The sequence below is a fragment of the Pygocentrus nattereri genome, chromosome 7 (assembly GCF_015220715.1).
Source record: "Pygocentrus nattereri isolate fPygNat1 chromosome 7, fPygNat1.pri, whole genome shotgun sequence".
NCBI classification, from domain to species: domain Eukaryota; kingdom Metazoa; phylum Chordata; class Actinopteri; order Characiformes; family Serrasalmidae; genus Pygocentrus; species Pygocentrus nattereri.
The window spans coordinates 20,794,911-20,807,874 of NC_051217.1; the positions used below are offsets into that span (position 1 = coordinate 20,794,911).

At 39.9% G+C, this 12,964-nt stretch overlaps 1 protein-coding gene across 2 annotated transcripts in view; it reads right to left on the bottom strand.

The window, feature by feature from the left end:
* Positions 1-232: 232 nt before the first annotated feature.
* Positions 233-12,964, bottom strand: part of serpini1 (serpin peptidase inhibitor, clade I (neuroserpin), member 1) — a 54,342-nt gene continuing 41,610 nt past the window's right edge. For both annotated transcript variants that reach the window (XM_017682300.2, XM_017682301.2), the window contains exons 5-9: positions 10,268-10,472; positions 9,951-10,060; positions 3,989-4,075; positions 3,286-3,375; positions 233-2,351 (exon numbers count right to left, since the gene is read on the bottom strand). In XM_017682300.2, coding sequence (XP_017537789.1) covers positions 2,263-2,351; positions 3,286-3,375; positions 3,989-4,075; positions 9,951-10,060; positions 10,268-10,472 — 581 coding nt within the window. In that variant the 3' untranslated portion in view covers positions 233-2,262. The remainder of the gene's footprint in view (positions 2,352-3,285; positions 3,376-3,988; positions 4,076-9,950; positions 10,061-10,267; positions 10,473-12,964) is intronic.

The window sequence follows — 12,964 nt, forward strand, 5'->3', positions numbered from 1 at the left end:
GTACCTGCTCTGTGAGGGTCCATGGGGGTCCTGACCACTGAAGAACAGGGTAAAAGGGGGTAACAAAGTATCAGAGAAACAGATGGACTACAGTAGTTCTGTAACTGTAGAACTACAAAGTGCTCCTATATAGTAAGTGGAGCTGATAATGTGGACAATGAGCGTAGAAACAAGGAGGTGGTCATGATGTAATGCCTTTGTTAGACTTGAAAGATGACGAATGAAAGACGGCTTCTTCCACATTTATGTTTATTTCTGAAATTGAAATTACAGCTGGTGTTTTTTTTTTAATCCCTGTACACCAAACAACATCTCTGCCCCAGTCTTGGGGTCACCATGGAAACCTTGCTTCACTACCTGTACATCCATAAAACCTTTCACCAAGATAAAACTTTACACTTAAAAGGCATATCAGTTTTTCAGCGGTACATAAGCCACAATAATAATAATAATAATAATAATAATAATGATAATAATAATATAACAATAAATAAAAATTTACTAAGATTTAGAGTCATTTTTATATATATTAAATATCATATGAGTAAGAGAAAGGAAAAAACACCTTTTTTGCAATAAATATCTACTTTCCTCTATGTAACACAGTAGCAAATATACATTAACAAAGAGTGCAGAATGACTGCATGCTCTAAAAGGCTGGTGAAAAACAAAAGATGCGAATCAGCTCATAAATACATATTAAATGTGTGTTGCTTTTACCGGCATGGTAATACTTCATAGATATATTTACAACTTCTCCTCCAGTGGTTAAAGCTGAAAGTATCAAAACACAATCACATTTTATAATGTACAGTGGTGTGCAAAGATTTGGGCAAAATATCTGTCACTGTGAATAGTTCAGTGAGTAGCGGATGAACTGATCTCCAAAAGGCTTGAAGTTAAAGATGAAATATTCATATTTTTGCTTTGCACAATTTGTGCTTGCAGATATCTTTTGCCAAAGTCCCAGACCTTAATTAGCTTGTTAGGGCCAAGAATCATTCACAAACATCGTTAGGAATTGAGGTGATGCTAATTTCAAAGCTTTATAAATACTCTACCTCCTCAAGCCTCGTCCGAACAATCAGCAGCCATGGGCTCCTTTGAGCAGCTGCACTCTGAAAATGAAAATAACTGATGCCCACAAAGCAGGAGAAGGCAAGAAGAAGATGACAAAGCGTTTTCAAGTAGCCGTTTCCACAGTTTGTAACGTAAGTAGGAAATGGCAGTTAACAGGAATGATGGAGGGCAAATTAAGGTCTGGAAGTCCAGGAAAACCTTCTAAACTGCTCGTTGGATTGAAAAAAAAAAAGGTTAACCAAACCTATCCTGTATCCTCACCACAAAATTCAGCACCAGAAGTTTGAGACAACTAAACAAGCCTGGTGTACTTTGGAAACAAGCCACAATGAGCAAAGATATGACTGGAGAAAAAAAAAGGATCCAAGATTTCATGAAAAGATACCTCTTCCACTTCTAAGCATGGGGGTAGATCATTCATGCTTTGGGCTTTTGTTGCAGCCAACAGTAGAGAGAACATTTCACTGGTAGAGGGAAGAATGGATCCAATTAAATACCAGCAAATTCTGGAAGAAAACATGACACCGTCTGTAAAAAAAAGCTGGAGATTAAAAGAGAATGGCTTCTACAGCAGGATAATAAGCCAAAACACACCTCAAAGTCTACAATGGAGTACCAAAAGAGGTGCAAGCTGAAGGTTTTGCCATCCATGGTCTTCACAGTTCACCAACCTAAACATCATCGAAAATCTGCGGATTGATCTCAAAAGAGCAGTGCACTCAAAACAGCCTAGGAATCTCACAGAATTAAAAGCGTTTTGGAAGAAAGAATGGGAGACAAAACCCAAACAAGAACTGAAAGCTTAGGTGGCTGTAAAAAGTGTTTACAAGTTGTGATACTTGCCCAAGGGGGTGACCATGCAGGGCGCTCTTTTACTATTGAAATGGTAAAAGATGTAAATAAAAAAAGTAATCTTGCTTTAAAACATTAAAGAAAAGTTTCATCTTTAACTTCATGCCTTTTGGAAGTCGGTTCATCTTGTACTCGCTTAGCTATTCACAATAAAGGAAACTTTGACCAGGGGTGCCCAAACTTTTGCATGCCACTATATATTTATACATTAAGTATATTCATGGTTCTTGTTATAGAAGCCATGAAGGAAAATGGCATTTGCTGTGAGATTGCACTCCTTAGGCCTTGTGTTTCTAAGAGTACACGTGTGAAACAGGAACTGGAATTGGATTAAACTTGTGTATCAGCAGAATCCAAATCTTGGTCAAAAGGATCGACGACTTCAGGGTTCATCACTCTGCCCATGAAAAGAAGAGATCCTGCAAGAGAACCAAGCACAGTTCACAATAGCAATACAAACGGCTAACACATGTTCTCTCATTGACGCAAATTTGTTTACTGATATTAAAAAGTGCTTTATAATGTTCGTATGATCCACACAGTCACTCTGGCAGACTGTAATACACTACAGGAAGCGTAGGGGGCGATATGGCTTCTACCGTTTCATTTAAAAAGCCTCTATAATGTTCATATGATCCACACAGTCACTCTGACAAACTGTAATACACTACAGGAAGCGTAGGGGGCGATATGGCTTCTACTGTTTCATTTAAAAAGCCTCTATAATGTTCATATGATCCACAAAGTCATTCTGACAGACTGTAATACACTACAGGAAGTGTAGGGGGCGATATGGCTTCTACTGTTTCATTTAAAAAGCCTCTATAATGTTCATATGATCCACACAGTCATTCTGACAGACTGTAATACACTGCAGGAAGTATAGGGGGCGATATAACTTGTTTCACTGCGCCAGAAAAAGGAAATTGCTTGCCACACAGATGGAAGTATAAATTATAGAAACAGCAAAGATCATAGAAATAACTGAAGAGTTTCATTCTAAAAGGCTGCATAATCATTAGTAGCAATTTGGGATATAAAATGTAGCAATTTTGGATATGGGTTGAAAAGAATAACAGCTCTCTAATAAAACTAGCACAATTCTTAATATAGCATTAATATTTTTGGCGTTCAATGAGTTTTGCAGCAAAACCCTTCAGTTATTTTTTATAACATGAGCTTTGCCAGACAATTTGTTACTAATTCCAGAATCTGCAGGTTATCTGTATGTGTCCATCCAAAAAAACGCAGGCCCTAGAAGTGTAACTAGCTGAGTAAGGAAGCCCTTGATTGTAGTTATACAACAGAACAAGTGCCTAAGCTTAGAATAGTTAGTCTACAGGTGAGCCATACCTGTTCTCCTGTTTCTGATGACGAAAAAGAAGGGATGGTCAGCCATGACCTGAGGGTACAGCACCAATGTCCTGGTCAAAGCAATCATCCCTGAAGGAGATTATATTCTACTGTTACTGAAAATCAGCACAAATACTGACCGTACCACATCAGCCAACTCCACACAATGACAAGTGCAAACGTCTATGGCCACTTTATCAGAAACCCCTCTCTTGTAGCTCCACTGTGCTGGTACACAGTTAGAGACTGTAGCTCTTCTGTTGATGCACAGAAACACAAGGTAGGTGTTTCTAATAAAGTGGCCAGTAAATGGAAGCACAATGTAAGGGTTTCTAATAAAGTGGCCAGTGAGTGGAAGTACAAGGAGGCATTTCCAATAAACTGGCCAGTGAATGGAAGCATAAGGTAGGTGTTTCCAATAAAGTTGATGCTGAGTATATTATTAGAATGACACAGGTTGAGCAAGAGGGGGCGCTATTAGCATTTATTAATATCTCTGACCAATTTACTGCAGTGGCATGAAAAAAAAGAAACTATTTGGAGACAGAAAATGACAAGACAGCAGGAGAGTGGGAGGAAAAATAAAGAGAGAGAGAGCCGGGGGTGAGCTGTATGAGGGGAGAAAAAGAGGAGGGGGTGAGACGGAAAAAAGTAGGAGTATAAAAGAAGTATGCTCAAAAACAGAAAAAAAGTGAAAACGAACCTGATCCTGCTGCTCCCTCTGCTCCCTCTTCCGTCACCTCCAGATACGACTTCTGCACTGCTTTACCGATAAACAGATCACTGCCATCTACAGTCAGAGAGAGAGAGAGAGAGAGAGAGAGAGAGAGAGAGAGAGAGAGAGAGAGATGAATAGAAGGATGGAGAGAAAGGAGTGCATGTACATGAAAAGTGAAATCTTCCAGTCACGCTCAGCTGCTCTGAGCTGAATAATTCATTAAGCTGTGTGTTTGTGTTGCAGAGCTGTGTCTATAATTCACGTCTTTCTCCCCAGAATACAGAACCATGCTTAGCGGGGATGCACTGATACATGAATTCTGGACCGATGCCGATATCTGATATTTTACATATCTGCTGATGTTGATGTCCAATATTCATCCAGTGCTCATGCTTCGATACAGAACCATTTTCTAAAATAAAGAAACCCTTGAAGAAACACCTTGGTAACACTTTCTATGAATGTCACCTTTATAAGCTTCTATGAACACATTCATAGCATGTTATAATGCATTCATAAGGCATCATAAACATGGCTATATAAATATTTATAAAAATGCATTACACATTATAGCCATGCTTATTATGCATTATGAATTGTTAACATGACAAATTATAAGAGCTCATAAGCTGTTGTTCACTCTTAGCAAAGTGAAGCGTACTGCACTAAAGCCTGCTCCAGTGTTAAGAGTGAGGCATCAAGTTTAAATATTTACTGAAGGATTTACTGAAACACTAAAACACAGACAGTAAAGCTCATTACAGGCTTCAAATGTCAGAGTTTAAACTAGTGCTGCCATCAGTGTTTTACCCAATGTGGGAAAGTCAATGTACACCACTGTAAATGTGCACCACCGTTAGCCTGGCACTAACTCAACACTGCATATCCAATGGAATGCTATCAGAGATTAACATTACATTTACATTTATGGCATTTGGCTGACACTCTTATCCAGAGCGACTTACAGTTTGATCATTTTACACAGGTAGGCCAAGGTGGTGTTAGGAGTCTTGCCCAAGGACCCTTATTCGTATAGTGTAGGGTGCTTGCCCTGGTCGGGGATTGAACCCCAGTCTACAGTGTAGAAGGCAAAGGTGTTAACCACTACACTATACCAACCACATTACTGTACTATAGTGTAGTACACAGTGTTACATAGTGAAGGGTTCTAGCACTTGACGTTAGAACCAGTGAGGGAACAATTTACAATGACTACACTCTTCTATCTCGCCTCTCCCTCTCCAGGCCTCAGTATGATGTCAGAGGGGGTTCAGGGGATGGGCCGAGGGGAACTTGGTTTGATGTAGTGTTTAAAGTGAGAGCGCTAGTTCAGAAAATCACATAATTCTAGGCTGGACAGCCAGTTTGGAGCATCTGAATATTCAGGACTGAAGCCCTGAAGATGCAGCTCTAACAGCACCACTGCTGAGAAATAAAATACTGGAAATCTTAGGATAAATAAATAAACATTATATTTGTTTTTATTTTACACTCTCCAAACTGGGACTGACTTCTTTGGCACTGACAGTATAAGACACTATGAACACTGTTTATAATGCATTATATTACCAATTCCTTATGTATAATAAACATAGCTATAAAGCGTAATTCAGTGTAATGCATTTTTATAAATATTTACAACCATGTTTATGATGCCGAATTAATGCATTTTAACGTCATAAATGTGTTTATAGATGCTTACAAATGTGACATTCATAGAAAGTGTTACCAACACCTTTTTAAAGAGGATATATATAGAACCATCAGCAAATTCAATCTGAAGAACCATTGCACTATGCAAAGAGTCCTTAAAGCATATTAGTTCTATATAGAACCAAGAAGCATTTTTCACTAAAGAACCCTTGAGACACTAAAGAACCTAGCCATCTCGTTAAGAGGCTAAAACATGAATGGACCATAAACATTTTTCATGTGCATCCTTTAGCCTAAGATGATTAGGTTTAGGTTTTTAAAGCTATATTCAAATGACAAGCCTCATTTTCTGCTCAGATCTGAGCTCTCTGACACAATGGTTCACACTTGTTTAGGTAAGTGATTCAAATCTGTCATTAATGTGAACGAAACGGCGTCCTGAAATGACCCACAGGCGCACATCCTGCTCAGTAACGTCACGTGAATAAATCACTGCATCAGGAGCACAAACTAACGAGCAGAACGAGCTTCGCTAAGAAGATCATTAACTCTAATCAGCTCTCAGCTTCATTATTAGAGCGAGACAAAGGAGAAAAAGGGGAGATGAGCTGCTTTTCCACCATTTACAGGCTTTAATGTCTGTTCAGCGCTGTTGCCATGGTAACGCTGAATGATGGCGCATGCTCAGTAGGAAAAAAAAACATGTGAATTCTGATCTGAGCATCACATTAAGGTCACGTGACCACGAATTGGATACGTATCCAATCTAGGACCACATATGAAAGTGGCTCAGGTCAGATTTGAAAAGATCAGATTTGCATCCACACAGCCCTGAAAACATTCCTGAGTCACATTAGAGCAAAACAAATCTGATTTGTGCCACTTCAGCCTGGTAATGTGAACGTAGCCAAAGGCTGTTCACACAGCAGGTAAAAGTGGCCCGAATCTGATTTTCTCACCAAATCCGATTTTTTTGTTTAGCTGTTCTCATTATCTTTTAAATGTGTATCAGTCTGAACCGATTAACTATAAACCGACCCACATGCGCAAAAGAACAATACACTTCACAAGGCGGCTCGTCTGGAGGTAAACAGTCACGACGGCAAGCGAACGCCTGTCGCTCCCAGAGCTTTAATTTTGTCTTTGCCAGCATCACAAGAGCGATTATGAAGTTCCAGTGGTTGACGGTTGTTCTCATCACCCAGAATGTGCTGGAGTTCACCATAAAAATGTTGCATTATTTGGCCACTCCTTTGGTTCGTGTCCTCAGACTCTTTAAACTGTTCTCTGACGCTGTAGCCTCATCTCCTCTGGCCGCAATCGGCCGTTTCATTCGAAACCTCTTCAAGCACGGAGCGGCTGCGATGAGTCTCCACTAATTTTTGAACAGAAACATCAGCCTAAATGTTTATGAGCCTCAGCAGTGTGAAATGATGACAAATGTCGAGTTGGACTGACGTAAAAGTCGCATGAATTCTGATCTGGCTGTTCAGACTGAGTTGCATTGCCGCAGATCGGATACGTATCGGATTTCAGTACCACATCTCGCGTCTCAAATCGCAATTGAAAATGTCTGATTCAGTGCGTTTTTTGCTGTTCACACAGAGATCAGATTTGGGCCACATTTACCTGCTGTATAAACGTAGCCAAAGTGGCTCAGGTCAGATTTGAAAAGATCTGATTTGCCTGTCCACACAGCCCTGAAAACACCAGATCTGAATCACATTAGGACAAAAAATCAGATTTGTGCCAATTCAGCCTGGTAATGTGAGCGTAGGCTACATTTGCTGTGTTGTTCTTCCTCATTTGTGTACATCAATTTTGACTCTATGTTGTCTTCGTTAGACAAACGTTTGTGGTGAGCAGACGAACGCATTATGCGTTGCAGCCTAGACTGTGTTTGTGAATTCTGTATTCCTGTTGATCGCTATTGTTTTGTATCTACAAAGTTGCTCGAACAACTTTTTCACAGACTTATCCAAAAACTGATTTCTGCCACCACATGACACGAACAGACACCAGACTCCTCACATTGACCCGAAGAGAATGAAAAAGGCAGCTTTATGATCCTTTAATGACTTTTGCCCAGTGTTTGACTGATGCATCACATCCACAGCAATGTTCAGCAGACAAAATACACCGAATTAATTCCGAAGTGTTTCCATCTATTTTTAAACCTTGGTGGATGTTTTGGAGAACAGCTCAACATTTCAGACCAAAGAGAAACTGCAGTTCTGCCCTGAAGCTCAACACTTTCAGAAAATAATCATCACACGTCTGTGTGTGGAGCTGCCTCCCCCACGCTGCTCTCTGCCAGCACAGCTTCTCTCCACACCCAAAATAATGCTCTGCAAGCAAAAACAGAAAGGATTCGGAAAATACGAGCAAAAATGTGATATTTTTATAGACACGCAGAAGCAGGACAACTTCCTGTCTGCTGTTAGTCACACTGTGTGGGAGTTCTGAGACGCTAAAACGAGATCTGGGCAGTAAAATGCCAATAATAATCAAAAACTGCATAATCTTAATAATAAGAAGGGGAAAATTTGCAAATAAACTTTAAGACGGCTTGACAAAATCCCAGAGGTGTTGCTAATGTGTTGGTAGGCTGTTGCTATGGTATCATGGATGGTTGCTAATGTGTTGCTGTGTTATGGTATCACAGGTGTTTGCTAAGGTGTTGCTACATCCCATGTGGTAGCAAAGGAATTGTGAGGCTGTGCTATCCCAAGCAGTCGCTAATGTGTCGCTAGGATGTTGCTGTGGTATAACAGGTGGTTGCTAATGTGTTGCTATGGTATCACAGGTGGTTGCTAAAGCATTGTTAGGTGGTTGCTATGCTATCCCAGGCAGTTGCTAAGGTGTTGCTAGGCCATTGATAGGGTATCATAGGCACTTGCTAAGGTGTAGCTGGGAAGTTAACATGGTATCCCAGGTGGTTGCTATGGTATCCAAGATGGTTGCTTATGTGTTGCTAGGCCATTGCTATGGTATCCCAAGTGGTTGCTAAGGTGTTACTAGGCCATAGCTATGGGTGGTTATTAACTTGTTACAAGGCTATTACTATGATATCCCATATGGTTGCTTAGGTGTTGCTTGGCACTTGATGTGGTATCCCATGCAGTTGCTAAGATGTTGCTAGGCTCTTGCTATGGTATTCCAGGTGGTTGTTAAGGTGTTGCTAGGCCATTGCTAAGGTATCCCACATGATTGCTAAAGTGTTTTTAGGTCATTGCCTATGTATCCAAGTAGTTGCTTAAGCTTTGCTAGGCCATTGCTATGTTAGGTGTTGCTCGGCATTTGATGTGGTATCCCAGGCAGTTGCTAAAGTGTTGTAAGGCTGCTGCTATAGCGTCCCAGGTGGTTGCTAAGGTGTGTGTAGTTCATTGCTATATTTTTATCAGTTAGCAGGGTTAGCTTGCGTTAGCTATTTCCAGTGTTAAATTAATAGAGCATGAAAGACTATAAGAAAAGAATTTCTGAACAAGAAACAGAGGAAATCTACAAAAGCCTGTAGTGCTCCAGATTTCTTACATCTGATATAATAGAGTAATGATGTTTTACAGTTTAATCAATGAGTACATGCACTTTGTGATCTGATTATTCAAATGGTCATGTAAATGATCTAGAAATCTGAGTAAGAAATCAGATAAAGAGGCTGGATTTTAGCTCAGTAATCAGATTTCTCAGCGCATGTAAACACTTACTCTGATTTCTATCTGATTTCTCAGTCTGCGCATGTGCGAGATCAGACAGTGGATGTTGTGAGATGCAGTAAAACACTGTTGGAGAAGCACCGAAACCAAACAGGAAATAAAGAATTTTATTCACTTTCTAGATGATGTAAGTTCATATTTTCAGGTAAAGTGGCTCGATGTTTAAAAAAGCCGTGAATGAAGTTTGAGTTTTATGTTACGTTTATGTTGCGTCTTCTTCTGTGAGTTTATTGGCTGGTTGCAAAGCAGAAATCTGATAACTGTCTGACTCATGTAGACCTGGACTTTCCCCATTAACTGATTACTCAAGTGCATGTAAACTTGTTGATCGGATTACTGACAATAATTTGATTTAACTGATTACAAATAACTGATTTTCTGCAGTTTTCAGATTATTAAGTGCATGTAAACACACTCACTGTTTCATTATCTTCAAAATCAGCACTAAGATATTATGAGTTGAGGCCAAACTGAGGATTAAGAAATGCAAATATTATTTAAATGCATAAATATCACATGAAATGGAAAAATATGTGGTTAAAAGATCACTGGCCACATCACCTAGTTCTAGCTCATACCTGCTCTCTCTGCAGTCATGGCTGAGAGGTCAGCGTCTTTAGTGAAGATGTTTTTGATGCCCAGTTGCTGCAGTGTGTCTTTCAGGTCAATCTTCTGCTCGACTTTAAACCTGCGAAAGGAAATGATAATGACAAAGACTGACCAGAGCACTGAATACCCACAGATTTGGTCCAAAGAATGCAGAGTGAGAGAGATGGATGGAAAAAAGGGACAGATAAGGTCAACAGAAGGATGAAGAGATGGACAGAAGTAGAAGAGGGATGAATAAAGGGCAGTTATGATGAACAGAAGGTGTGAAGGTCATTTTATCTCTCACCTGGGCAGGTAAACCTCCACCTTCTGCTTCTTGACGTTGTTGGCCCACTCGTCCAGCAGCTGTGGCCTGATGATGGGCTCCAGCGTGGCCAGAGGAACCTCTTGTCTGGGCAGAACAATCATCATACTTAGGTCCTCTCCTTCATACGGCATCTCCAGAACCTGGTACACGCCACCCGCCTCTGCAGAACCATCACTGAACTCGCCTGGAGAACATAGCATGCACCCGTTATAATACAGCACTAGAGGTGTTCTACACTCTTAAAAAGGATGGTTCTTCAAGGCTTCTTTAGTAAAGGGAATGGGAGTTCTATATAGAACCCTTTCATGCTTAAATGGTTCTTTGCATTGTGAAATGGTTCTTCAGATCAATTCAGATCCACCAAAAAGGTTCTTTTATTGTTACAAGTTTGACACTGTAATAGTACACACCTAAAAATAATGGTTTCTCAAGGGTTCTTTAGTAAAGACAATGGTTCTATATAGACCCATGAACACTCAAAGAACCATTTGCATGATTAAAAGGTTCTTCATATTGATGTAGAATGTGTTATATATGGTTCTATACTAGCCTTTTTGAAAAGGGTTCTAGATAGTACCATAAAGGTTCTTCTGTTGTAATGATGTCAAAGTTGTATACAATAGCAGAACCCTTTTTGGTGCTATAAGGAACTCTTTTCAAAAAAGTTCAATATAGAACCAAGTACAGCACATTCACCATCAAATCTGAGGAACCCTTTCATGCAAAGAACCATTCAAGCATGTAATGGTACTATAGAAAAGTCATGGTTCTAAATAAAACTATTCACTTTACTGAAGAACCCTTGAAGAACCATATTTTTAGTGTACCTTTAGTGAGTTTAATGAAGACTGATTAAATATTGGGTTTTCTGCTGGATTCAGGATGATGTGCTTTTGGTTTCTCAAAGAATCTGCAGGCACATCTCCAAAGTTCAGTATTAGAAGCTGGTTGATGATTTTCAGTGGTGTTGATGTCAGGACTCTGGGGTGGTCAGTCCATTGTTCAGCTTCTTTGTTTGATGTGTCTGTTTCCTTTTCTCAGTGAGGTTCTTCTTGAACAGCTACACATCCTTTCAGACCCACAGTGCTGAGTGGTCTTCTCACAGTGGACAGATGGACAGAAACACCTGTGGATGTTTTCAGATCTGAAGCAGCTTGATGTTCTCCTCTCTCTCAAAGATCAAAGCTTTAAGTGCTGTTTAACTGATGGGGATCAAAACTCCAGTAGGGGTGGGAGAAACATTATATCATATCTTTAAGACTTTAAGACTGTAGTGCTACACATTATGAACAACACTGAAAAAGACTAAAATAAAAAACTATTTACAAACTATGCTGAACTAAATCCATTAAAACAGGCCTAATTATGCTCGCTTTGTAATGAAATGCAGCGGGTGTAAATTAAGTATTGACAATATCCACATTATGCTCAGAATAGCGATTTGTGACTTAGTTCATCACAGTAACAATAACATATAATCATATTGCACTTCCCTAAACTCCAGCTTTGGAACCTCACATTGTCTTTCTTCTTCCAAGTGGATTATATAATATTTCATCTCCTCAGAAAAATTTCATGAAGCATGAAGGACTTCTACTTAAAGGTCATTCTGCCTGGAAATTAAATAATTGAAGGGTGGTCTCTTGCTTTTTGACTTTTGCGCAGCCCTGTCTTCTTCCATTTCTTATTCTTAAATGAACAGAAATCAATGGTGGTGCCAAGGAGAGAGGAATGAGACGGATCAGGATACTGGAGGAGAGGAGAGTATATTGACGTCAGTTTGCAGCACATCTCTGCTCTGAGTCTTCCACGCTAGTTCTCACACGTACAAGCTCCACCAGATCACAACAAGCAACACTCCAAAGCTGCACTGCATCCAACAGCTCTAAACACTCTGCATACAAGGCTATACATTCACTGGCCACTTTATTAGGTATAATTATTGCCAGTAAAAGGTTGGACCCCCTTTTGCCTTCAGAACTGCCTTAATTCTTCATGTCATACTTTCAACAAGGTGTTGGAAACATTCCTCAGAGATTTTGGTTGGTTATTTGAGTTACTGTTGCCTTTCTATCATCTCGAACCAGTCTGCCCATTCTCCTCTGACCTCTCACATCAACAAGACCTTTCCGTCCACACAACTGCTGCTCACTGGATATTTTCTCTTTTTCGGACCATCCTCTGTAAACCCTAGAGATGGTTGTGTGTGAAAATCCCAGCAGATCAGCAGTTTCTGAAATACTCAGACCAGCCCGTCTGGCACCAACAACCACGCCACATTCAAAGTCACTTAAATCACCTTTCTTCCCCATTCTGATGCTCGGTCTGCACTTCAGCAAGTTGTCTTGACCACCTCTGATTAGCTATTTGTGTTAACAAGCAACAGTTGAACTCTGGCCAGGGAGTGTAATTCATAGTCATGGTCACAGCAATCGAGTGTTTCTTATAAATGATGAATCTAAACAAAATTATTCTCAGTATGCAAGAAAATAGAAATGACACCAACCATGTCTTGGCTGACCGATTACATTTGGGTGAACTGGAAATCTGCACGCATTTGTTTGTGCTGCCAAACTATTCCCTTAAAACCACATGTTGAGGGCCTTTATGCTGGGACATAGGACATAGCACTAAAGAACAACATGCCCAACAGTATATTAAGATCCATTAATTGAT